The sequence below is a fragment of the Drosophila ananassae genome, chromosome 2L (genome assembly GCF_017639315.1).
Source record: "Drosophila ananassae strain 14024-0371.13 chromosome 2L, ASM1763931v2, whole genome shotgun sequence".
In the NCBI taxonomy this organism is placed as follows: Eukaryota; Metazoa; Arthropoda; class Insecta; order Diptera; family Drosophilidae; genus Drosophila; species Drosophila ananassae.
This window is the reverse complement of record NC_057927.1, coordinates 27,279,825-27,304,338: the sequence shown is the minus strand read 5'-3', so window position 1 is coordinate 27,304,338 and position 24,514 is coordinate 27,279,825. Positions and strand designations below refer to the sequence as shown.

Below are 24,514 nucleotides of genomic sequence, written 5' to 3'. Positions count from 1 at the left end.
TGTTTTGGTCCTCTCAGTGCGTTGCATGTGGCATGTGGCTAGCAATTCGATCAGTTGCCAACGGCAAACGGCAATCACGATGGCCCCCCGCCAAATAGAGCAAAGCAAATGAGTGTCTGATAACTAGGGGGGAGTTTTAACTTTCAGCGAAACAAACTTTGCCACAAAACTATCAGCAACACTGCCACTTCATGGCTGTGGTTGTTTATTTTTACCATATTTGTAGAGTGCAGGCCAAGCAGCAGCAGAAGAAGTAGCTGGTGAAAAGAAAGCCAAATTTTGGACAGGATTTAATGGCACTTGGAGAAAATTCTTACATTAATAGTGATGTATCTAATGAATTATCCCATTAGAAGAGTTCAAGATCGATCAAATTTCTTAAGCCTTGAAGGCATATAGAGTACACAGAGTATCTTAACCCCGAAGTATCTTCTCAATTTAAACATAATTAAGTTTGAGGACAAGTATTTCTCGAGTGTAACTTTGGGGATTTCGGATTCCATTTCGCTCGACTTGGTCGGAACTTTCGGGCTGCTCTGCTCCCTGCTTGGCGTGTTGGCCAAAAACTGAAACTGGGAGAAGCCACAAGAAACTGTTTTCGGCTTCCGTCTGGCTTCCTTGGCTTCTGGGTTACCCACATCAGCCTGTCCATGCCATGCCACTTTTATTGATTACTTTGTTATGGATTTTTCTCCATTTCTCCTCGGGTCGAGTGGGCTTTGTGTATTGGACTGATTTGCAACACAAGCAATGCAACAAGGCCGGCGAGCTCCTCCTCTGATTGTGGCAATCAGGCAGCTGGCGAAAAGGGTGTGGAAAGTTTGTGCAATTTCATATTCAATATGAAGAGCTCTCGAACCGTAGAAGCTTAGTTGAATCCATCCATGAGGGAATTCAATTGCCGTATCAATTCCCAATTCCCAAAATTGAATTGCATTGCAGGGACACTTTTTAAAGCGACACTTTTTGGCCAATCGGTGTGCAATTAAAATGCGAGACATGACCGAGCTTATGATTAGAGAGAAAAAGATCGCCGCAATTTTATGCACGTAGCCGAGCGATTCAACTTCAAATAGCCGGAGCGCATTAGCCGGGAATAATATTCAGTCGGCGTCGCCGTCGTCGTCGTAGTCTTGCCAACAACAATTAGCCAGAAGTTGAAATGCGAAATGCGAGAGGCGACGACGCCGCCGTCGACGGTCGTTAAGACGGGTACTGGACCTGGAGCTGGGACTGGACTTGGCTCTGGGTCTCGAATTGGGCCTGCACTTAAGCACACTGACTGGATCTCAACTTTGGCCAAATGGAATTGAAATGACAAGACATTGTGGCCAGGGGAATGGGTGGAATGGGTTGGGCTGCTCGGCCACTGTCCAAAATCGGCAATCGAATAGGATTAAAATTCAATTGAAATTTATTGTGGGAATTTTTTGAAATTCAAATAAATGTAGAATAATCATTATCCTTATTTATGGCTTAGCTATAATAAATTTTAATCGGTAACATAACATAGTCAATAAATTTTGGGAGTGTTGAGTTAGAGTCCATAAATGCCAGTAAAAATATTTAAAAATGCACATCAGTTAGGAGGTTAAAGTGACACTACTCTATGGACTTTTGCTCTCCATTTAATGTTTTCTAAGATGTTGCCCCTTCAAACTTATAAAGACTATTTCTCTCAGTGTGGAGAGTCACACAACTGGAAAGGAGTGGATCGGAATGGCCTGTGATGCGAAATGGGATTGGGGGAATGGGATGTGATGCCCAGCTGGATGCCGCCTATTGGCCTGTTGTTGTCGCATTTATCACGGCTGTCCGATTGCGGGGGAACACCCCTTTCATTCCTCGTCAGCTCGGCACTCCGGCTCTGTTAACCAAGAACTTGCTGCAGGTCAAGTTACGGGGCGGGTGCGATGTAAAGTTTCATTTTAAAGCTGATTTCTGATTTCTGCATTCAGACCAAACTTAAGTAAATGGCACAGGTACATACGTCGTTTGTCCTGCGAGTGAGTGAGGTCAACGAACCATTTGCCTGTAAAGTGTATTCGTTCCTCCTCCTTTTTTTATTGAATTCCATTGATAAATGCTCCTTGCAACATGCATATGCCCGTGGCTGTTGCTCCTTTTCGGTCGCCTGTTGTTTGTTCGATGGCAATTCGATTTCTGATTGCATGCCGGTGCCATAAGTATGCTGTTATTTGTGCTGTGTGTACCTTTTAATCGACTTAAATCCAATTTGGGTCATATGCAATCATTGGCTCAAAGGTAACCGAACTCTCCGCCAAGTCGTTCAACTCTGTGTGAAATGTCTGCGAATTCTGCCATCGATCTGTATTGATTATCCAAAAAGGAAAAAACTAACATTCGAAACTCGTTTTTTAAGTATCTAGTTTATTTTGTTTTACGCTTTTATGACACCTTTTAGCCGGTCGCCGAAATCGATTTAAAAATAGTTAAGTCGCGTCATGTGATGCCAATTAATCAGCCGGCTGTTGGCGAAAGAGCCAGAAGTTGCTATTGGCTTTTTGGCCGACACGGTGTGGCCTAGTGCAATTATTAAGGTAAAGCATGTCCACTGCAGTAATCAGCGGTGTAAATTTACCTTGCCATATATACTATATTGCACGTGACTCACAAAAGTCGGGCTTAAGTATACTTAACACTGTTTACCAGCAGCACCGACTAAATAATCAAGCGAATAAACAGAGTTCGTATTTATCCAGGCCACTGGCTGAGGTGTCAATGTCAAGTACTTAAAACCTTAAAATAATCAGCTTAAGACAATATTTTTATTTTTAATATCATCGATGCAGTTTTCAGCGTTCTCTTTAAGTGTAAAAAGCGACAAGTTAATTTTGGTTGCGCTTGGAAAATCTATTTTCAGACTGGAAATCACTTGGCAGTTTCTACGCAACCGGTATCGGCTCAGTCACGTGGTTTGGCAATCGGGTTTGGTTTGTTTTTCCGACTAGTTGATACAGTGAGCATGTGATGTTTTTCCACTGCCTGATTGCAATGGAGGATTGTTGTAATGCTGCAGAGATAGCGCCCACACATGTACATACATATGTATATAGCCATTGGGTGCTCGTGACTGAAGGGAGTGGTCATTACCCTTGATAGATTATATAATTTTTATGAAATTTGAAAAGAAAGCTCTTAAAGAGCTTACAGTTTTGAAGCACCCCAAGTACTTATTGTAATTGTTTATTTAGACAAATAGTCTACGTTGCATGCTGAGAAAATATGTTAAAATGCATATACTAAAGAGTTGACTGAGTAAACAATGTGCAGCTCGCACCTCTTGCACTTGACACGCGATTTTTGTTGTCATGCTAATTGAATACTTTGTAAAATTATTGTAATCCGCATCGAGAAACAAGTGGGAAACACTTTTCATTCATGATTTCTTGGGATGTTAACTGTCTCGATGAAATATTCATGAATTATGCCCATCAGGTATACGTATGTTTATATTGAGGATTTGACTTCATTACACGGCTTGCGGTGTGGTCGCAGGTTGTGGTCGATGCGGTTGCAACGAAAATGTTATAGAAAACACTTGGAAAAAAAACTTTTAAATAAAAAGGAAATTAGAAAATTAAATTCAAAAAACTTTATCATTCCCTCTGTTTTATTATTTTTTGTTAATTTTGTTATTTTTTGTTAATTAAACAAATGAGTTCAAAATATGAACTTTATTCGGATTTTTCCCGTGGACTTGCTCTTATTATTTTGGGCAACACACGTTATTACCAGTTTGACAAAATGTCCGATGCGGGCACATGTTTAATTAGTCAATGTTTGTCACAAATCCTGACATATGAGCTTTTCAATCGTGGCAACTCATTTAAAACCGTCAGATGGCCTAGTCGCTGGTCGCCAGTGGCCGGTCGCTGGCGGCCAGAACTAAAAATAAAACCAATTTCAATTCCAATTCGAATTCCAATACATTGGCCACTCGGTTGACAGTTGTTTTTGCTTTGGCTGCTGTTATATACCCCTGTTGCAGTGGTAGTTGCACAAGAAATATCGTTGCATATTTCACGCCAACATTGCGCGAATATTTATCAAGTTACCCTAGTCTCCTAGTCCTCTCGCTCCTCGTTTTTTCCTTTTTAACAACAGCGTCTTTGCTGGAGGATAAAAAACGCAGGAGCAGACGATCCAGCCAGATGCGATGGCTGAGAGCCGCATGGGGCCGGGGAGGGGACAAAAAAATAGTTAAAATGTAGATTTATGCAAATGGGACGCATAGCGAACTCGCTCGCATCCTGTCCCAGCTCGCATTCTCTGTATGCCAATGTGTTAGTAGCCCGCCAGGCGATTTTCCCTTCCCCCTGCTAACCGTCTTTTTATTCCGGCTAACTCGTAAAATACCAGGGTATATTATGTTCGTACAGGTGTCGGTTTTTCTTCTAAAAGAGGTGTCTGTGCTGCTTTAAGTTTAATGTATTTTTGATCAGAGTTTAGGAGCCTAAACTAAAGTGGTAATTAGATTTAACAAAAAAACATAAAATTTATGGATAGAAATCTAACCTTTGTAAAAGCAAGATAAGGGGTTTGATGATTATAAATAGTACCGGGTATCATATTGTCTTGTATGCAACCTCAAGTATCCTTCGAGTCCCCCTGGCAGCTCAGCTTGCTTGCCAGTTGCCAGTTCGCTGCCTGCTGTCTGTCTGTCGCCCTGTCTGACTGTCTGGGTATTGAGTGTATTGCATTTAATATTTATTTGCTTTTATTTTTCCCTTTTCGTTCTGCCGCGCACATTTTTCTTTCCGAGCAGAGTAGCGAGCGGGTGGGGAGGCGCCCGAATGAAGGATAGAGAGATTCTGCATGGCCGTCAGGTGGAAAAGGAAAATTAAAAATGCAATTGCGATTAAAATTGCATGACAAACGCGTCGGCAAAAAGTGTTGCCAAAGGGGGTTTGCATGTTTAGCGCCCACGGCCCCCCCGGCACCGCTCTGGCGAACCTTCGCGGAACCACTCACTGATAAATAGTCGCATCCCCATCGCAGAGGGCCGTGCCGCTCCCGATTGTCCCATAAAAGAAGAGTGATTCACTTTGCAGTTGAATCACAGCAGCGGGCTTAATCCCACTTCTAAGTAAATCAATTCACACTTACCTCTATCAATCTTCAATGGAAAGTGTCACCAAATTTAATTAGCGCGGTGTCCGTTACGTCTAGTGAGCCGAAAAAGAAGGTGAAGAAGTTTGATCTGTTAATTAGCACGACATAAAAATACTTTTAGCCAAAAATAATCGTATTTGTGGAAATTTCACCAGAGACACAATCCCTCATGCATATCCGCAATCATTGTTACAATAAAATCATTTTTCAGCCGCATTTATTTATACATATTTCTTCATCTGTTTACGAGTCCCACCAGCTGGCTATCTGCCCAGTTTCTCCTTCGTAGAATTTAATTCTTGTGGCAATGGCCGCCACACGCGACACTCTCGAGTCCCCTGCCCCTGCATTCTCATTTTATAGATACATATTGTATCTGTATCTTTGTCGTTTGTGCATTAAGCGATTAAACAAAGCATGTGCACAGAGAACAAGGAACAACGACAAAATTTTAAAGACCTGACAGCGATATAGGAAAGTTAAATTCAAGGTAAAAAGTAAAGGTTTTAAGGTGGAAGGTTACATTTTTCATGAATTTAATAACATTTTAAAAGTATTTCTTTCAATCTAGCAAAATCTATGCGATTTTTTAGCCAAGTTTTTATGATCACTTTTAATGGTTCATAATTTTGGGAATGCTAATTCTGAAAACCATTTCCCTACCAAAAGTGTTTAGAAACGCGGCCAACAGCGATCACGTGACTGCAGAATGATTTGATAATTCAACCGGCGCCAAACGATACGCGTTTTTTTGTGTTTTTTAACTTTTTTGTTTTGATTCCGGTTTACGCTTTCTGTTTTCAGTTTTTTCTTCTTGGGGCGAACTGTGTGTGATTTTTATTTCGGCCTAGCACTCGTCACTTTTCGCGCACTTCTGGTCGGTCGGCTGGGGGACTGAATGTCAAATGGCTTGGCCGTTCGATGCTTATGCTTTATTTATAACAGCACTAATTAATTTTCACTCTTTCTGGCCGGCAGGGCGGGGCTGGGCTGCTGAAAATACGATTGTGATTGGGGGATAAGCCATCAGCCGACCGACAGACCGACCAACAAACCTACCGACTGCCAGCGACTAATATAATTTGCGGAAATTGTGACACAGCGAACTGGGGGCCAGGTAATTGCACCCGGCTACTAGGGCTCAAGCTCAAGCTCAAGGCCCACCCCCCGTTTTGGGCCCGATTTCCCCCGACTCTCCCATTGTTACTGGTTATTAATTTTCCATATTCACACACACCATATATGGATATACTACATAGTGGAATCAAACGTGGTGCCCCGAACAAAACAGATCGGAATAATAACAATTCGGTTGCCACCTGAGAATGGACCGGAAAACTTGGACAGATCTTTGCCGCGATTTCGGCGGTGTTTTACATAAACAAATCTATTTTATAAAATATCAAGCTAAATCAGTAATTAATTAGTGGCGTGCTGGCTGTTGGGAAACCTGTTCCACGTTGCCAGTTAACTATTTGTGCCTAATGTGGCATTTTTGAAAAGTTTGACTAAAAATCGTTTATATTATCTTTTCCCATTTTTTGGATGCTCGTTTGCATTGCTAATGAGGGCTCGGGCAAGAATTTATGGTTGGTCATGTGAAAAGTTCGTTAATATTTAGCAGATGGAATTAATTTATCAAAATCTGAAAACGACAAGCCATAAAAATCGAAACTGGCGCTTCATTTGAATTATGGTTAGAAAATAAACTTTATTGTTAACGGGGATTTTATTTCACTTTTTTTCGTTTTTGTTCGATTTATGGGGAAATTTTCCGCTTTTAATTTTGTCAGTTTTGTCGCGCAATTTTTTGAAATCAGAAATATGTGTGCACTGAAAATTTTCCACATCTCAAAGTCGATTGGGGAAGGTGGGAGGTAGGTGCTATATGACGACCTTCGTTATCAAAAATTTCTGTCACGTCCGCCCGAGTGACCCAAGGGCCCTCAAAGGGTTATGTAAATAATGCCTCGACTTTGATTGAACTTTCGGTTTAGCCAGATCGCGTGATTGCTGAGCCCCCATATAATGCCAAACTTGTTCAATCAATTTTCCGCTTATCGCCTTTTTCAAAATTTTTTGTGTTATTATTATTATTGAAATGCTTTTGTTGCGGTAATGGGGCTATTAGGGCCCGCTAAGATGGAAAGTAAATGTTAATTAATATTTGTTGATATAATTTATAAGAATTTAGCGAGACTAACTGCGAAACTAAGTAGAAAATTATTCAACTAAACACTTGAAACACTGATTTTAATTAGTGAAAATATTTTAAATTTGAATTGTATATAAACTAGAATTCTTAAGCTTATTTTTTTTATAGACCATTTGTTACAAATTCTGCTGTTTTGGCTTTTATGGATTCCACCCATTGGAAACATGTAAGATGTGAATTTTCAAAATATTTTTGAAAATCTCATATTTTTGGCCAATATTTATTTTAATAATATTTATTTCTTTTTGAAAACAAAAGTGAAATTACTTTTTAAAAGGTTGGCTTGTCGGTTGCTTTAGTTTTCTGAGTTATCCGTTTGGATTACTTTAATTTGTTATTTTATTTAAATTGTATTGATGTTTGTTGTATTTATTTTTGGGGTAAAAATTTTCACTGCTACGCGAATAGGATAGGATCGTATCTTTTGGATCGGTTCGATTCGGAACTGCGTCTTGTATCTGCGAGCGCCACGACGGGTTTGTTTTCATCGCCAGTTGCGCGGCTGCCTCTTGGGCGGCGCTATTTCTCTGCTCGATCGTCGCGGAAGGTTCGTGCGACGCCGACGTTGGCGCTGACGGAGCAGCCGTAGCCCCAACAGCAGCCGCAGTCGGCGCTGGCAGCTCTGCTGGGCGTACCGCCAGCATCTGAGACTCCCAGGTCCCAAAGTCCCCCTCAAACGTATTGAAAAAAAAAAAACAGAAATGAGCGAAGATCTTTTGTGGGCTGTGTGTTTTGTGGATTTGTTTACGCACTGCTGTTGCTGCTGCAGAGCCGGTTTTTATAATTTTTTTTTTATCGCCAGTGCCCGTTCCAATCGATCCACTGACCACCACTCTTAGCCACACGCTTTGGATATTCTGCTGGCACAGAGTGCATTTGCACCGTTCGGCTGCCAATTGGAAATACTGACACAAAACCAAAAAAAGTGAAGCCAGTACAAACATGGCAACGTAACGCTGCGATATAATTAACACATGCAACGAACGCTAAACAACTTCAACAACAACCAATAGATAAACAAACAACAATTGCCGGTCTGCCCTTTGCCCAATTACGTGGGTGGAGGTGCCGGGGGAGCTAGGGGTTGTGGGTCATAGTCAAGTGCAGGGCATGTTCAGTGCAAAAATGTAATTTTCTGGCACTTGAGCTGGGGGAATTTCCTAGGGGCCTCTGGCGGCTAACATGACGCACATCTCATAGTCTAAACGTTAATTACACACCAAACACTTAGTCATATGAAATGCCGGTTTATGTGCCAGGTTCAAGGAGTAATAGAAAACAGTACATCAGAAAAAATGTCAAGAAGTCTTTATTAAGTTTTGAGACATTGTTAGAAGTATATCTCAGATATCCCGAATCATTTTTTTTTAATAAATGTAGTTTAACTACCTAATTTATTTTATTAAAATTTTTAACAATGTTTTGTTTACCGTGCATCTATCATTAATCGCTTCGTTTGTCGCTCAAGTTGTCGGCATTCGGGACGAGTTGCATGTTGCAGACTTCGCAACTTTTTCAAACTTCCGGCAACAGTTTCCACACACAGTCGAAGCAAAAGTTTTTGCATTAAATACAAAACAGTGTTAAATAATTTCAGCTATTTTACGATCATTTTTCTTGGCCCGGGCCTAGTCCTGCCTCTCTGGGTGAGCCTGTCTGTGTGGTGCGGGGGTGTGGGAGTTCGTAGCGGTTATAATCATCTCAACCGGAAGTATGGCCCTCCCTCTCTATTATCGACTCTCATCCCGCTCCTGGCTCTGGCTCTGGCTCTGGCTCTGGCCGTTGCCGTTTACTTTATGACCGCTAAGCAGGGCGGTGGCCGACTGTTTGGCGGTTGGCTTGGTTGTGCCAGTGAATTAGCACAAACCGCATGTTAGATTTGTTGATAACATGCCACCACCGCGACTCCCCCACTCTCCCTGGCACATCCTTCCGCCCCCACCCACTGACACAGACAGGCGTTTGTTGTTATCCTTAGGGGTTGGGCGCGGGTCCTTAGCCGTGCAGTTAGAGGCTGTCAAGTTGAGAATTTTATGCGAAATGTTTAGTAATTAGTTGCATCCGCAAGGGGAAATTACTTAGCAAAGGCAACCGCAAAAGTCTCTCCCTCTTTGCCGCTTTCCCTGCCTCCTTTCCCTCCCCCTCCCAGTTCAAATCCCACTTCCAGTTCCTATCTGTCATCTCCTTCCCCTCCAGCCACCTCAGTGTCTGTCCTGCCGGGTTTGGCGCAAAAGTTCAAGCGTTAGCAAAATGTTGACAGCTTCAAGACATACGCATTAGGGGTATCTGGCTCATATGTTCAACATGCAAAGAAAAACATAATAATTTTTGTAATAATAAGAGTTATTAGGGGTGTATAGAATTATGAGAATTATTTCTTGCTACACAGGATACTTTAGCAAATAAGTAAGATTATAGCCTTTATTAGTTCATATTTTTGTGTTTAATCTGCTAATCCTTCGTGTTAAATGGTTTAATATTTTCAAGCTGAACAAATCTGTTCTAAATTTTTCTCTCTGCACTTATTTAGGAGTCTTCCCCAGTGCGACAAGCTTGTGAGCATGTGTGTGGGTGAGCCGAGCTCATTACTCATACGCAGCATGCAACGGGACTCCTGTTGGTGCCAGGCGTTAAATTAACTAATTAAAACTTGCACAACTCATGTGGCCGTCTCTTTTTTCCATAGTGCTCGGTCTCTGTCTTGTTTCGTGACAATTATTCGTGGGTGCTTTTAATTTCTGCGCCTTTTTTCTAATTCCGCTGGAAAATGATGTTGCCACCGACTTGTGACCTGGCTGATAAACGTTGCACAAGTTTCGGGCGGCAGCAGGAGCAAAGTAAGCAACAGCAACAACTGAAACAATTAGCACAGTCGCTGGCAGTTAGATTTAACCCGCAGGTTCAAGTTCGCCCTCTCTGTTCATCGCAATGCGTGGGCTGCACGAAAGTTGTGCCAACAGCTAGCCCAGTTTTTGCACCTCACGTGTGTAATTAGCACCTGGCTGACTCGCAGACGGGGCAAACAAACTGGCTTGACAAACTTTGCATGCTGCTGGCGCGCTCTGATTAATGAGACTGTTGCGGCTTCGTGGCGTTAAAAGCGCGTATTTGGCTCTAATTATTTAATTGGGTTCGCAAAACAATTGATAGCACAAAGAAAACTGTTGGCTTTACGGTTTAAAGAGAATAAGGTTCATCATGCTAATGAATCGCTAGGAATCGATTGGGAAAAGCCTGGTTATTGTGTCCGGTTTGGGGGGAGGCCCTTGTGACGTTATCAATCAGTCAGATATCACAAAAAATCTGGAACTTTATCTTATTACACAACACGTCTTTAAATGCCTTACTAATTAGCTTACTGAGTAACCTGAAAATATCTATTTGGATAGCATTTTTAAGAAAGTATGAGCTTGCTATAGCGTTGCCAAGCTTTGAACAGTCATGCCCTTTTTTATTTTCCTCAGAAAGCAATTAACATTGAGAACAATTAATAAGCTAAGGTAATGCCGGTGTACCTGGAAAAAGTGTGACTATTCAACACAAATTCAATTGAATGAAAGTATTGATTTTCTTCAGTCTTCTCTTGAATTAAAAAAAATTAATTAAATAAAAGACGTTAGAATTTATCAATATTGAACAGCTTTAAAATGGCACTTAAGCCTGAAAGTGGGCTATGAAATCTGGAGACACTTACTTGGCCAATTCCATCCCTAGAAGAGTGCTATTTTAACGAACCTGTCTCACCTTTGTTAGACTGAAAATTTAATGGCCAGCAGCTGCTTGACAATTCTGCAATGTCAAGGCTACAACCGCCATTGGGAGAAAAAATCAATAAGATGAGGAGCCCAAATGGCGGCGTCTGCGCATACAGGAAATTAAACTGCCATTTAATGCCGGGGAGCTACCTATTTGCACTCCCTCCAGATTCACGCATTCCCACATACTCGACCGAAGTTTTTCAGAATTTATCGGGAATTTTTTCCTCATACGCCTGCAACGCCGTGTCGCCCTGAAATATTTTCCACCCGGCCAGGTGTCAGAAATGAATGAACAAGACGAATGCATTTAAAGAATTTAAGAATACTTTCGGTTTTTATTAATCAGTTATTATTTCGGTTTATCCGCACTGTTTTCTGTTTCTGGCTCACTTAACGAGATTTAAAAGTGGGTTGTGTTTAGTAGCTTTAGCTTTATCTAGTTATTCTCTGATGAAATCGAGTTCGGAGCCTCTTGTGGAATTTTTCGTCTGCTTCACTATTTAGTTTGTAATTGTTATCGTATTGTATAATTTCAATTAAATCTTTATTGTCCTTTTAGTGGACATATGTATTCACTTAGCTAATAGTTTTATAGTTTCATATATCGTATTTTCTATTTATAAGTTTCGCTTAGAACTAGAAGATTTTAGGAAAACAAGTTGACCCCATACAATGGGAAAATGTATCATTTTGCTCAAACTCAACTGGTGTCTGGTGGTGATTGAGATGGGAATCAAACAAAGGACAACAGAACCGAAAGTTTTAAATGCGATTTTAGTTCTTGGTTTAGAGTGTAGATTTGTGAGGATTTTCCTTTAGTTTAGTTTAGTTCAACTATGATATATGATTGCCTAAATGCTAAAAGTTGTCAACTATTTGTGGGGCTAAGAAACGGGGTTTCCGATAGTTTGTTAGTTTTAATTTTTGTTCTTTGGTTTTTTGGGCTTTGTTTATGTTGGTTTGTTTACACTTAGTCTTAGCTTTGGTATAATTAAATACTTTTTAGTTTACTTTTTCGACTTACATGCGAAAATTCAATTCTTTGGTGGCTTCAATTTGCAATTTGTGTTGCTCAATTTACATTCATTTCGTAACCCTAATCGTATTCATATTCATATTTATGTTCAAGAGTTATGAGACTATAACATGGCGTAGTTAATAGGTATTTACAAATGCTTATTTGGCTAGGTTAGTTTGAAATGCTCCTCTTAAACGCGTAACTAACTTTAAATTTTGATTTTGAGTTCTCTTCTTGGGGTTGTTGCTATGTGTGGTTCTAGTGGGGTTTTGTTTCTGTGGTGAGGTGGTGCTCTACATGCAACCAAGACGTTAAAAGGGGCTCAGATTTTAACGTTTTGACCACCCTGAGGGAGAGGGGTGCATGGGATGATGAACCGAGGCGATTCGTAACTCATAGCACCATGTTACTTCGTTGTTAGCTATGTGGATACTACAAATACTTACAAATAATGCAATGAGACTATATTCTCCTATAACAGGCTAAGGAAACAGAAAAGCAACAACGACAATGGCAAGTTCTAAACATTATTAACCTATTCATATTCATTTTATCATTTAAATTTGTTGTGTATTTTACCCATTGTTAACTACAGTTTATTATGAAATACTTACATGTCTAGGGCAACTAACATGCAGAGTTTGTGCAGCATTTTTCTAAGTAGGTTTACTATTCGTTTTTACACTTTATTGGCTTATGCCTGTTTAATGTTTTCCATTTGTGTTTCCGATTTTTTTGTGTTTTTGGGAAGAAACCTTTCGAAATACATTCACTTACTTAATATACACACATTTAGTTACAAAGTCTGCCCGGAAACAGGAGTCGAAGTCGGATAACGCAAGTACAATGCAAGTGGATAGAGCGTAATTGTAGTGGAAGACTTCCGCTTAAAATTTAGGTAGGTAGTTATTTTTGTTATTAATTTCATATGTTATGAATGCCAGAAATTTGATTTTCATTAAACACCTGCCTGATATACATACATCGTACTCCATCGTCCATGAAGTATCTCTATGGCTTGTTCATACATTTGGTGGTATTTTTGGTTTCGCTCGTATTTAATCTACCTTTACGCACAACTAGTGGAACAGACACACATATGAGAGTTTTGAGTTCAAATGTTGGCTATGCTTATTGAATGAGTAAACGTTTTAATTATCTTTATAGTTAATATATATGTATGAACTATTCGAATATCCGCCGTTTGGCGTTTATCTAATTTCAAAATTCAACTTTAATATATATCTGTTAATTTATCATTAATTTTAATATATTTATATTTGTATTTATATATTTGTGTCTAGTTTACAATTAGCAGAAAGTTTAAGTTTTTATATTGAAATACATTACGCTAAGTTACTTGCAATTGGTTTTTGGTTTTTGTTTTTTTAATGAAATAATTTCATTTAAACGTTTCAGTCATTTTAAATTTTATTTTTAATATTTGTGGTTTAGTTTGGGAAAGACGGACCCAAAACATGAACTTATATCGCATGGTCGCATGGCTTATCTTATGGAAAACAATAAATTCCTTTGTTCTTCGGTTTACTTTTCAATCCGAACACAGGCATTGGATTTGCTTAGTTTTGGCCGGAATTTTCGGGGGCATGCAAAAATATGAGGAAACGCAAAATCAAGCATACGACCCGTTGAACCAAACCAGCAGCAGCACCAGAACTTTTCCAATTAATCAACGGGGGGCGGGGCCAGGAGGGGAGCTAGGGGGCGTTGGGAAGTGGGGCAGGCACAGTTTAATGGCCGCCATCGTTGTGTCGTCATTGCCTCATAAATATTCATGCTGTCAATGCGCATAAATACCTAAGTGCATATTTATGGTCCAACATTTGTCGTTATGAGTTTTACATTTATGGCTTTTTTACTTTATTAATTAATATGCAGGCCAACGAGCCAGCAGGCATTTTTCATTTGATTCATGCGTCTGCCGTCCGACCTGGTCCCGATAATTGCTCCAAGAGACTTCCAGCGAACAACAAATACATATATCACAGGGCCTCAAAAATGTGCGGCGCCACACCCCCCTCTCTGAATCAATAACTGAATTGTGTACAGACGTTGCGATTTCGGCAACAATGCATTTTTCACGTGTTCCCCATGTGGGTGGGTCGTATAAATGAAACAGAATGGATTAATTGCACTTTTATGCGATTTAAAGCGTAATTTACTTGCCATTTTCAAAGAATTGGTCATTATTATGACGGTAATATTTACGCATTAATAAACATTTGCCAGCCCGCCTGGTCATAAGAAATTCGCTCAAATATTTATCAACTTTTCAGCCAAAAAATGCTTTGAATAACCCGCAACCGCAAACCGAATTTCAATTAAACCGAAGCATTCCCTACCACTGCGGGCCCGGCCTAGTGATCCTTCAGCTCTGTAATTTGCCAAGTTAATCAGGCATTAAATTGGCTTATGGCGCTAAAATAGATGATGACAGAAATGCAAATTCTAATTTAGGCATTTGGCGCGATAAATAATTCAATTTCGCCAGCTCTCGTTGCAACTACAATATTTCGATACGGATTTAAAAACGGAGAACGGAGATACGGAAAACAAAACATTGCAACAATAAGAATCCTGTAATCTAAATGAATTTATGTAATTATTATAAATATTTTACGGTTTATTATGTTATTTACCCGAAAATCGGTAGACTTCTTTGTTGACTCGTCGCACCAATTAGGACAAACAAACTAAAAATTTAAGCGAAAATTTGCATCAAAAATCTCATAATTCAATTAAGGGAATTAATTTAAATGGCTTTGAATTATGCAAAATGTTTGCCACTTTTTGTTTGCTTTTAAAAGTGATAAATTTTACACATTTAATTTATGGTGATTGCTAATTGTGACATTAATTGCGAAATATACAAAGAAACGGAAAAAAAGCGACACCCAACCGCCAGCAGCCGGCAGTAGACAAAGGATAGCATTGCGTATACGCCGGGTTGGTTTGCAGGTCTAAAATGCAGAGCTGGCTTTTCCACGCACTAAGTGAAAATGACTTTCAGTGTGCTTGGCAAAACAATGCCGTTCGACACTCATCTGGCTGTCGCACCTAAGTGCAGTTAAGTGCTGTGTGTGTTTGGTGGGTGTTGGGCTGCGTAGTAGTAGGTGTGTGTGTCGCGAATTTTAATGTGCCTGCTGCACCACCTGCTGCTGTTGCACCGCTATCAGCAGCACCACCACCACCCAGAGCCCTCCTGTCGATTTCAATTGTTTTCGATTTCGCTTTGTTCCCAACAACAACATCAGCAACGAGAGTCCTTTTTTGTCCTGGCATTTTTTGTCCTGCCATTTAGTTTGTTGCTTTTATTGTCGGACTTTCTGTCGCTGTTCAAATTGTCATTTGAGTGCAGTTGTTGTACACACATTGCTGACAATGCCGAAATGTAAATACGTCCGGATGCAGCGGCGTGATCTATAAAAAATTCAGCCAGCAATTGCTTTCGATGTTTGTCTTTCAACACCCTCATAGCTCTTGCCCCGATTTCCATTTTCCATCTTCCACACACACTATTATTTATGCGTTCTTAAACAATTTTAAGAGGTTTTCTGGTGGCCAACAGCAGCACTTAGCCTATGGACCGGGGCCCATAAATCAGATCCATCTTCGGATGTGGCGAAAGGGACGTGGCGTGGCTTGGCTAAAAGCGTCATAAATTTGATGTCACAGAACAAGGTGATTATATTTTAGTTGCTACAAATTGCTTTGACTAGATTACGATCGATAAAGTTTAGATTTAGCTGCACCTTGTCAGCCACAAAGTGTTTGAAAAAATACCCGAGTGTATCTCAGATGGAAAGCCATCACACAGGGAAGTAAAATAAATTGAACGTAAAATTTATGCATAGACCCGTCAAAGTCCCTCCCGTCTACTTTGGTCCTTTGCCTCCTATACCAAATACACTCGTATATATTTTGCTTTCCATTTTTTGGCTTTGGCTGGCAAAACAAGCCAAGCTGCACCAGCCAAGCGAAATGGAGAGCCATTCTGGGCCACATGCCAAAAACAGAGGCAGCTCCCTCTGTCTCTTTCTGGCCCTGCCTATCTGTCTCTGTCTCCGCCTTCGTCTCACTCAGTGTCATTGTAGCGTTCCAGTGACGACTGTCTGTCCGTCAGTCCGTCTGTCCGTTCGACTGACTGGATGACGGGCTGTCTATTCCACTCGGCCGGGCACATGCATTTGCTGATGCATGGCCAAAAACTAAAGTGGGAAATGGCGGAGAAAATTCTAAAAATGGTAAAAAGGAATGTGCAACATTAAAAAAAAAAAAAACAGTTTATCAAAAAATAAAATATAAAATAATTTATAATCAAGAATTGTTCTAAAAAAATAAACTATTTCCATTAAAAACATTACTTTTACATAGTATTATCATAATATTTAAGATAATTTCAAACATGAAATGTTTAGAATTATGGAATATAAAAATGAGTATAAGACCTGATTATAAAGATGCAATGATAATGTCATTGATACCTTTAAAGAACCTATTTTCATTTGAAAACCAAAAAAGGTAAGAAAACTTAAACCTGAGCATGGGACCAATGTCCCATCCAATGTTTTTTTCAGTGTAGCTCCCAACTATTTGCATTTGCATCTGTGTGTGCCCATTAGGCATTGGTTCCCACCCATATATTTGGTTTATTTTTTGTACTCCCACTTTCTGTGTCGCTGAGTGAAATATCTTTGAGTGAATGAATAAAACTGCGGCTGCCTTGTGTCGCACTTTTTCCTCTTTTCCCCCAAACTTTTGTATTTTTTGCCATATTTCTGTGTGTTCACTTTGTTACATCGAATTTTGTGTAGCGGCCGCCTGACTGGATTATACTTTACATTTATGTGAACATGAAATTAATGATCTGGCCGAATGCCAGCTGTGGAATGTAGTCTTCTGCGGAGAAGTATTTGCCGAAATATTAAAAAGAAATCAAATTAATTTGCTGTCTGACTGTAGCATTTGTTGACCTCGATATCGGTTGGGGCTGCGGATCGACTAAAGGGTTTCCTGCCCCTTCCCAGCACATTCGACTGCCGATTGCCGACTGCACTTGGCCCGAAAAAGGTAAGGGGTGGCATTGGCCATGCAGCCGCAAATGGAAATTTGCGAAATTATTTCAAGTTGAATGGCCATAGACGTCGCAGGCGGACACATCCCATTCAGGGGGAGCATAATAGATGTTTGCCGAGCTCGAATCCTTGTTTGCACAGCTCATGCATTTCTATGAGCTCGTCGAGTGTGAAAAGTGTGCGGTTGGAGGGGGTCTTTGGGTTCAAGGGTACTAGAGAAACCAAACGAAACCAAAAATGCGTAAATTGAAATTGAGAGATTCCATCAAATTCACAGCCGTTCATTGCTTTTGAAATGAGCTACAATGTTCGTTACTTCTTCTTTTAGTTTTTTGTTTTGTTTTACTTATCCCCCAGTTCAATAAAAATAGGTAAGTGGGACGAAAGGAGGGGAGTGGAAAGGATGCCAGGACGAATGGACGATGAGATTACCAAAACGAAGCAAGTCTAACGCCTGTAGTGCTGATACATGCCATGACCATAACCCATGGGTGTGCTGCCCATGGCACGTTCGGTTGCCTTCTCGATGCTCCTCGAAACGCACCTGTAACAGCACACATAGGCCAAACATCACTTGAACAGGATGCGCCTGAACGCCCGCCGGAAGTCCTTGTTGAAGATGGTGTAGATGGCCGGATTGAGGGCCGAGTTCATGTAGCCCAGCCAGAAGGCGATCGCAAATGCCGACTCCGGTATGTTGCAATGACTGCTACAGGCCGGCACCAGGATGTACAGGAAGAAAAATGGCAGCCAACAGGCTATGAAGCTGCCCATAATGAGGCCCAAAATCAGCGTGGCCCTCTTCTCCTTTTTCCTCGCAATCCGACGCTTCTCCTTCTCCGGATCCCGAGGCTTCGGGGTCTTCGGTATAGCCGGTTCCAGCTCCGCCTTAATCACCTGCTGCTGTTGCTGCTGCTGCTGTTGCTTCTGGTGATCCTGGTTCTTGCCCTGCTGCTGCTGTTGGTTTTTGGCCGCCACCGCCTTGGCCTCGTTACGGCGCTGCTGATTCGATTTCCGGCCAAAGATCGGCTGGCAAAGGCGAAACTTGAGCGGCTTTACGACGGCACAGCGGCTGACGACTCCAGAGTCGCTGCTGGATGGATCGAATTCACTCACCATGTCCGTGTCCACGCCCACGGAAAGAGCTCGACATCGGCCGGCAATGGGCGAAACGCGCAACTCATTGCCCGGAGCAGTGGCAGTTGCAACACCTCCACCAGCACCAACGGTGGCACCATTACCGCCAATATTAAGTGTCGAATTGGCCACGACTGGTGGCGCCTCGGTGGCCACACTGCCGTTGTTGTTGTTGAGCACATTAATGGAATTTGTGCTGCCCATGGACGGTGGCACGGGAACATTGAGACCCACCCGGCCAGTGGCTATCGTGCTCACCTGCAGCGTCTCCTTGGGCGAGGTGGGTGAGCAGGGTGCACCGGCTGCACTTGTTGTCACAACGGTGACCGCATTAGCCCCAGATCCGTTGGGATTGGCATAGGCCAGAACCGTTTGGGCGGCCACCGCTTCCAGTTCGCCCGCCTCCGAGGTGGATATGTCCGAGGCCAGGTCCATGGTCACCGTGGGAATTTGCATTGGCAAGGTGGCACTGTTCGGTGGCGTCTCGATGGTGGCTATCTGGCGCTGCTGGTGCAGTTGCAAGGCCGCTGCCCCGCTGGAGGAGGGCATGGGTATGGTGCCTTTCTTGTTGGCGGTGGTGAAGCTCGTTACCTGCGGCAAAATTACAAAAGTAAAGTTTTAAAAAGAATTGTACATTTTAATAAGAATTTATTCTTCACAAAAATAGATTAAATTTTATCTTATTTCCCCCGACTGCATTGTTGGGGCAAGAACTCCATTGCGAGGCAGTGTGATTAAGAATCGGAGCCTTCCACCCCACCCCATCTCATGCTCATGGCATTGCAAATTAGGTCCGCAACTGCAACTGCAGCTGGAAAAGGGGACAGATGGCCCAACACTTGCTACAACAGTTTTCCATTTCGAAAATCCTGTTTAAGCCAAAAGGCGGGAGGGAAACGCGTCCGAGCGCGCGGATTACACAAACATGGAGGGATGGACGCTGCCAGTGGAGGGCTGCGGAGCTGGCTGGAAGGGCAGATGGGGTGGTGAGGGAATGCTGTGCCAGGGGGCTGGGCATATTCAATGCGCGAAAAGCAGCAACAATTACCCCGGGCAATTAACAGAGACACAGAGCGTCCAAACGAAAATGAAAACAAAGTGGTGGCATCGTTGATCGAAGACTGACATACCCTTTAGTGCTATATACCTTATTATAACATACATATATAATGGGATTGAATGAGATTGTAGGCTTATTTTATATTAATTCTTAAAAATGGATGCGTGACTCTATCATACCCTTCTAGGAGGTATAAAAATAATGCTTCGAGCAGAACGTGCTGTCAGCATATGTGTAAGAATTTTCCTTGTGGCCCTCCCTGTTTTCCACAGCTCGCCCCTGCCGGGTTTTGCTGTTTTCCCACGGCCTCTGCTTGCTTTCCTTTGCCATCACCACCGCCTGGCCGTCTCCTCGCCTGGCCGTTAATCGCTCGTTTGGGCCGCTGCTCTCGAATTTGTTTGCACAAAATGGTCGAGAAGTGTCGCCCGATATTACCGGGCAAGTTCCAATGTCCGGGCCAGTCGGTTTCTCTATTTTTGTTCAACAGCTGTGTCCATTGCGCATACAGTTAATTGAAAATGCAAATTGCGTGGCACTCGTTGCAAGCAGCAGGTAATTGACGATCATTAGAGACTTTTCACTCAATCAGTGGATTTGGGGGCGGAGCTTCGATTAAAATTTCAGCGATAATTTTGCAACAAAAGCCAGGTCGACAAATGCCATTCCATGGAGTGAGTCTGCATAATGGCTGCAGAATCTGTTCCGTGTGCTAACGTGGCCAACGTGGCAGGCGGCAATAGCGGCCAAAATTGCAACGTTGGCACACAAAACCGACGCTGTCCAAACAGCAATTTCCAATGCACTGGCACGGCAGGCAGCCTTGGGGGACGAGAAATCCAACACGTAGCCCCCAAGTTGTTGATGGGAAATTGAAGCGAAGCATGTGTGCTCAATTTGCAGCTTCCTACCAGGTAGGGTAATGCACAATTACTTTTTGGCCAAAGGACCAGGAGCAGACTGGGAAGGGCTTGAAAGGGCTGGGCGCATATTGCTCATACGCCGCGTATTCCGCACGGTGGCTTAGAAAAATTACATTTGTTCATTGAAACGAAAAAATTTCCATTTGCAATGCTGCCACATTCGGTGGGCAACCACATTTAATACTCAGAATGTGCAATTGGGGAGTGCTCTCATCAAAGTTCATTAGACACACATCCCATTATCCCTGGGAGGGTTCCAAAACCATAAATAATCAGATTTACCCACCTGTTCGTTGTTTGTTTTGCGGGGATGCTTTTTAATGCCTCGTCTCGCCCGCGCCTTGGCTGCAAAATAAATTCGTATATACACAAAGACCATTATGCAGCTGGGTATGTAAAAGGATCCCAACGCCGAGTAGAGCACGTAGCCGATGTCCTCGCTTAGCTGTAATGAGAAAGGTAGAAAGTCAGTAAGGGTTAAATGTGATGGCTTGAAATTACACATGAGAGGGCGAGGTCAGTGGTCAGTGGGGGTCTAATGTATGTCAAAGGGGGACAAAATAATGACTCTACTAAAGATGGACTATCTAGAAATGATTTTAATATGTTATACGACTACTGCTAAGACATATATAGTCTTTCTGCTCCATTAAACAAATTTTTATGAATTGGTCAAAATCACTTCAAAAATCCCCTTACTAGCCTCTTAATTGCTTAATCCTATTGAGAAATTACTTAAGAGGTATTATTTTTAGACTCATTGATAAAGCACTTAATGAACTTTATTCTATTTATTTCAGCTCAGAACAAACCTTTATCCTCTTAGCTCAACTATCGCCTGCCAGATTAAATTTAGTGCAGAACATCCGCTTTGAAATTCAGCTCTTCCTCCATAGCCGTTGTGGCCTGGCTTGTTGCTTTCGAGCATATTCTCCTTTTTTCGGCTAGATAGCGTGGGTTATTGAGTGCATTAGGCTGATTTATTATAAAATGCATTTTTCTCTTCTTTCTTTCTTGTGCCAGAGAAAAGATTTTCTCCGCCTCGTTTCCGAGGAGCATTTACGGCAAAAATGCAAAGTGCATGAAATTTCATAATGGTAAATGAAGTAAAAGCATTAGATTACCGCGCCACAAAGGGCTTCCACCTGCCAGCATCGGAAAGTTTGTGGCCTGCGAATCGTGCGGCACTTTTTCAGTTTTCAGGCAGTTGCAATTGCATTTTATTAAAGCTGGCGGAATTAAATCGCCTTTCTGCTCCGGAGGCAGCGGCCCGACTCTCTTCACAAAAATTATGCAAATTAAGTGTTTTGATGAAAGGCGCACAAAAAAAAGTGCACTTGACAGCCACGGAGGGGCACAACTGGGGTATAAGGGGCGGGTCTGAAGGAGGGATTGCCCGAGCAGTTTGCTCTTTTGAGTTGCTGTTTTCAGTTTCGTGTTGTTCGCCTGCGAGTGGCGTGCATAATGAAATGCTTTTGTACTGTTGTTGCTCTCGGTGCTCCTGGTGCTCACCTCGATCCTTGTTCACGCTTAGCTGGGAAATGCATCATTTTGCACGCAGAAGAATAATCCACATGAATCGAAAATCACAGTACTCTGAGTAGACTAGAGCTACTCAATGAAGCTACCCTTACCGCTCACAAATGCAGTACTTTAGATAAAGGAAATCCCTGGATCCTTGCCCACATCAGATGGTCAACCTAAGCCCGATGATTCTCTTATGGTAGTTGGCTAAAGAATCGACTGGCAATTTATACAAAATTCTTTGCAACGTCACAAACGAAATTTATTTAAGTTTTAAGCTGCTTACACCCCCATATAGCCGCACACACTCACATGTACACACACTCAAATTGAATTGCAGAGGAGCTGCCGGGAACTGTAAATACGAGCACGTATAAATATCTGAACTCCGATGGGGCAGAGCCCGAGCCCGAGCCCGAGCCAGAGCCAGAGGCAGTGGCAGCTTAAGTGCAGCCCAGTTTATCATAAGCCGCAGGCGAAGTTGCAGCAGGCAGCAGGCAGGAGCAGGCTGAGCTAGACAACTTTATCCTGCTGCCAAAGCAGAAAATAAATTTCCCATCCCCATGGACACCGCCTTGGCCTGAGCCGAGTCGGTTGCGGCAACAAAATAAGCATAAAGTATTAAGCGCTGGGTATAATGTTGCCGAAATAAACATCAAGTGGCAGGTTGAACGGCAGCAGAGACTCCACGGAGATGAGAGCCAGCCACCAACAGCTACTTAAACTGGATTCTTGAACGCTGACGTTGCCTCGGCTGTCTCGGTTTTCAACTTATTGCCTGCCACAGAGGCAGCACGCAAAGTGCACTTGAATAAATGTTTTCCAAAACTTTTACCAAGTTTATTGCAGATGAGGCAATTACAGGGGGCCAGAGGCTATTTTATTAAATGTACCGATTTCAGGGCTTAATAGTTCCTTCTAGTCTAAAGCAGCTGGCTAATAAATATATAGTTCCTCTCAAAAGAAATTTTTTTTTCTAGTGTAAGCCCTGCAGTTGCAACTAAAAGTTCCAGTTGTTGTTACTCCTCCTTGCTGCACCATTATAAATGATCTCATCATTTACGGTTTACTGTTGAAATATCGACAGCATTTGTCAACGTTTCACGCCCAACTGAAACGAAACTGAAATCATTCCGTCGAAAACCTTTTAGTTAAGTTCGGGTCGATTGCATTAAAGCCAAAACTGGCTGCCAAAAACTTTTGCTCGGTAGGCCCAAAAGTTACGCATACGCGACGTGCTCACACGTCGCTCCGAGGAAACACCTGTAGCAACAACGAAGCACGAAACTTTTCCCCACTGATAATGATGTCGGGCCGAAAGGCTGGGGAAATATTTTATTAACGCATTTGAACAAAGCTCTTAAACTGACATTTGTACAGGAGTAAAAAAGAGGCAGAACATACAACTAAAGCCGGAGCTGGGCTGGGGCAAGTACGTGTTGCCAACGGGATGGGAGGAAACTAGTGGACGAACAAATAAATTGTCAACTGTGCGTGACGATAACTTTGCGCACCGGATTTAATGTAATTGAAAACTTCACTTTGTCGCTGCATTTCCCTTGTTCTCTTGCTTCCCGTTAGCCCATTTTCCGTTTCCCTTAACCCATTTCCATTCAGTTTTCCTTCAATCCGGTGTATTTACACTGTGGAAAATATGTTTTATGGGCTATGAAACTTTCTAGCTAAGAAATTAGAATCTTAGAAATTGAATTAGGAATAAGCTTGGAAATTAAGTTTTGTCTAAAAATAAGCATCGTTTTTTCTATGAGCTTAGCATCCATTTCTATCCATATTAATGCACCAAAATTCCAAACTAGTTTTCCCAACTAAAAGTGTGTAAAAAAAGCTTGCCTTCTGGGGAGTTATTATTTCTTGGACTAAAAATTCTAGCGTTTGTTTTGAACTCCCGTCAAAAATAATTAAATAAAATACCTTGTCAATTAAAATGCAATAAAACTTTAATTTGGCTTTCTTTCGGACTCAAATGGATCGTTGCTCATTAATGTTTCATTAGTTTTTTCAAAGTGCATCCTGAATCCCCTCAATCCATCCACAAGCTGCATTTGTGCTAATTTGCAGATTTTCAAATTGCAGAGGGCGCTTTTGTTTATTTAAAAGTTTTTGCACGCTTTCGTCGAAGAAGGACGACCGAAGATGGAAAAAAGGAGTAGCAGGAGTCAAGGGTGGCAGGAGGAAGGAGAACAGCGTGGGAAAGCAGCGAACGAAAGAAAACAAGAAGCGTGACGCAAAAGAAAAATAATTATTCTGCAATTTTTAATTAAATGGCAATGGTAATTGTTGTTGCCGGGCTCCAGCATTGGGGAACTTAAGCTGATGGAAACAAAAACTCATTATGCGCCACCAAATTCGTTAGTCGAGTGGAGCAGCGGTGGAAAGCAGTGGAGGACGGTAGGAGAGCAACAGCTAAAAGTGTTGATGATGACAAGTACCAAGCCAGGAGGCTGGGATGAAGGAAGAGCTGCCAGAAAACGCAAAAAGAGTGTAGGCCATGATGAAAAGGGCTGACGAAGCCCGAGTGAAAATTTATTGAAATGTAAACATGGAAAAGCGAGCTGAAATGAGCGTAATTAAAAATATTAAATTTCCAGGCCCGCCTCGGCCGGCGAACGCGGCGTATGAGCGATGCTTT

At 42.0% G+C, this 24,514-nt stretch overlaps 2 protein-coding genes across 4 annotated transcripts in view; both read right to left on the bottom strand.

The window, feature by feature from the left end:
* Window positions 1-7,839, bottom strand: part of LOC6505665 (sodium-coupled monocarboxylate transporter 2) — a 34,016-nt gene extending 26,177 nt beyond the window's left edge. Inside the window, exons 1-2 of one of the 2 annotated variants that reach the window (XM_032449639.2) lie at window positions 7,619-7,839; window positions 5,131-5,224 (exon numbers count right to left, since the gene is read on the bottom strand). The gene's annotated coding sequence lies outside the window, so the exon portion shown is untranslated. The remainder of the gene's footprint in view (window positions 1-5,130; window positions 5,225-7,618) is intronic. The other variant, XM_032449640.2, reaches the window with a different exon arrangement.
* A 3,572-nt stretch (window positions 7,840-11,411) lies between these two features.
* The window catches only part of LOC6505663 (alpha-2 adrenergic receptor), a 48,724-nt gene continuing 35,621 nt past the window's right edge, over window positions 11,412-24,514 (bottom strand). The window contains exons 2-4 of one of the 2 annotated variants that reach the window (XM_032449636.2): window positions 20,627-20,785; window positions 18,340-18,951; window positions 11,412-18,252 (exon numbers count right to left, since the gene is read on the bottom strand). In XM_032449636.2, the coding sequence (XP_032305527.1) occupies window positions 17,794-18,252; window positions 18,340-18,951; window positions 20,627-20,785 (1,230 nt within the window). In that variant the 3' untranslated portion in view covers window positions 11,412-17,793. Of the gene's footprint in view, window positions 18,952-20,626; window positions 20,786-24,514 lie in introns of both variants that reach the window. The other variant, XM_001964466.4, reaches the window with a different exon arrangement.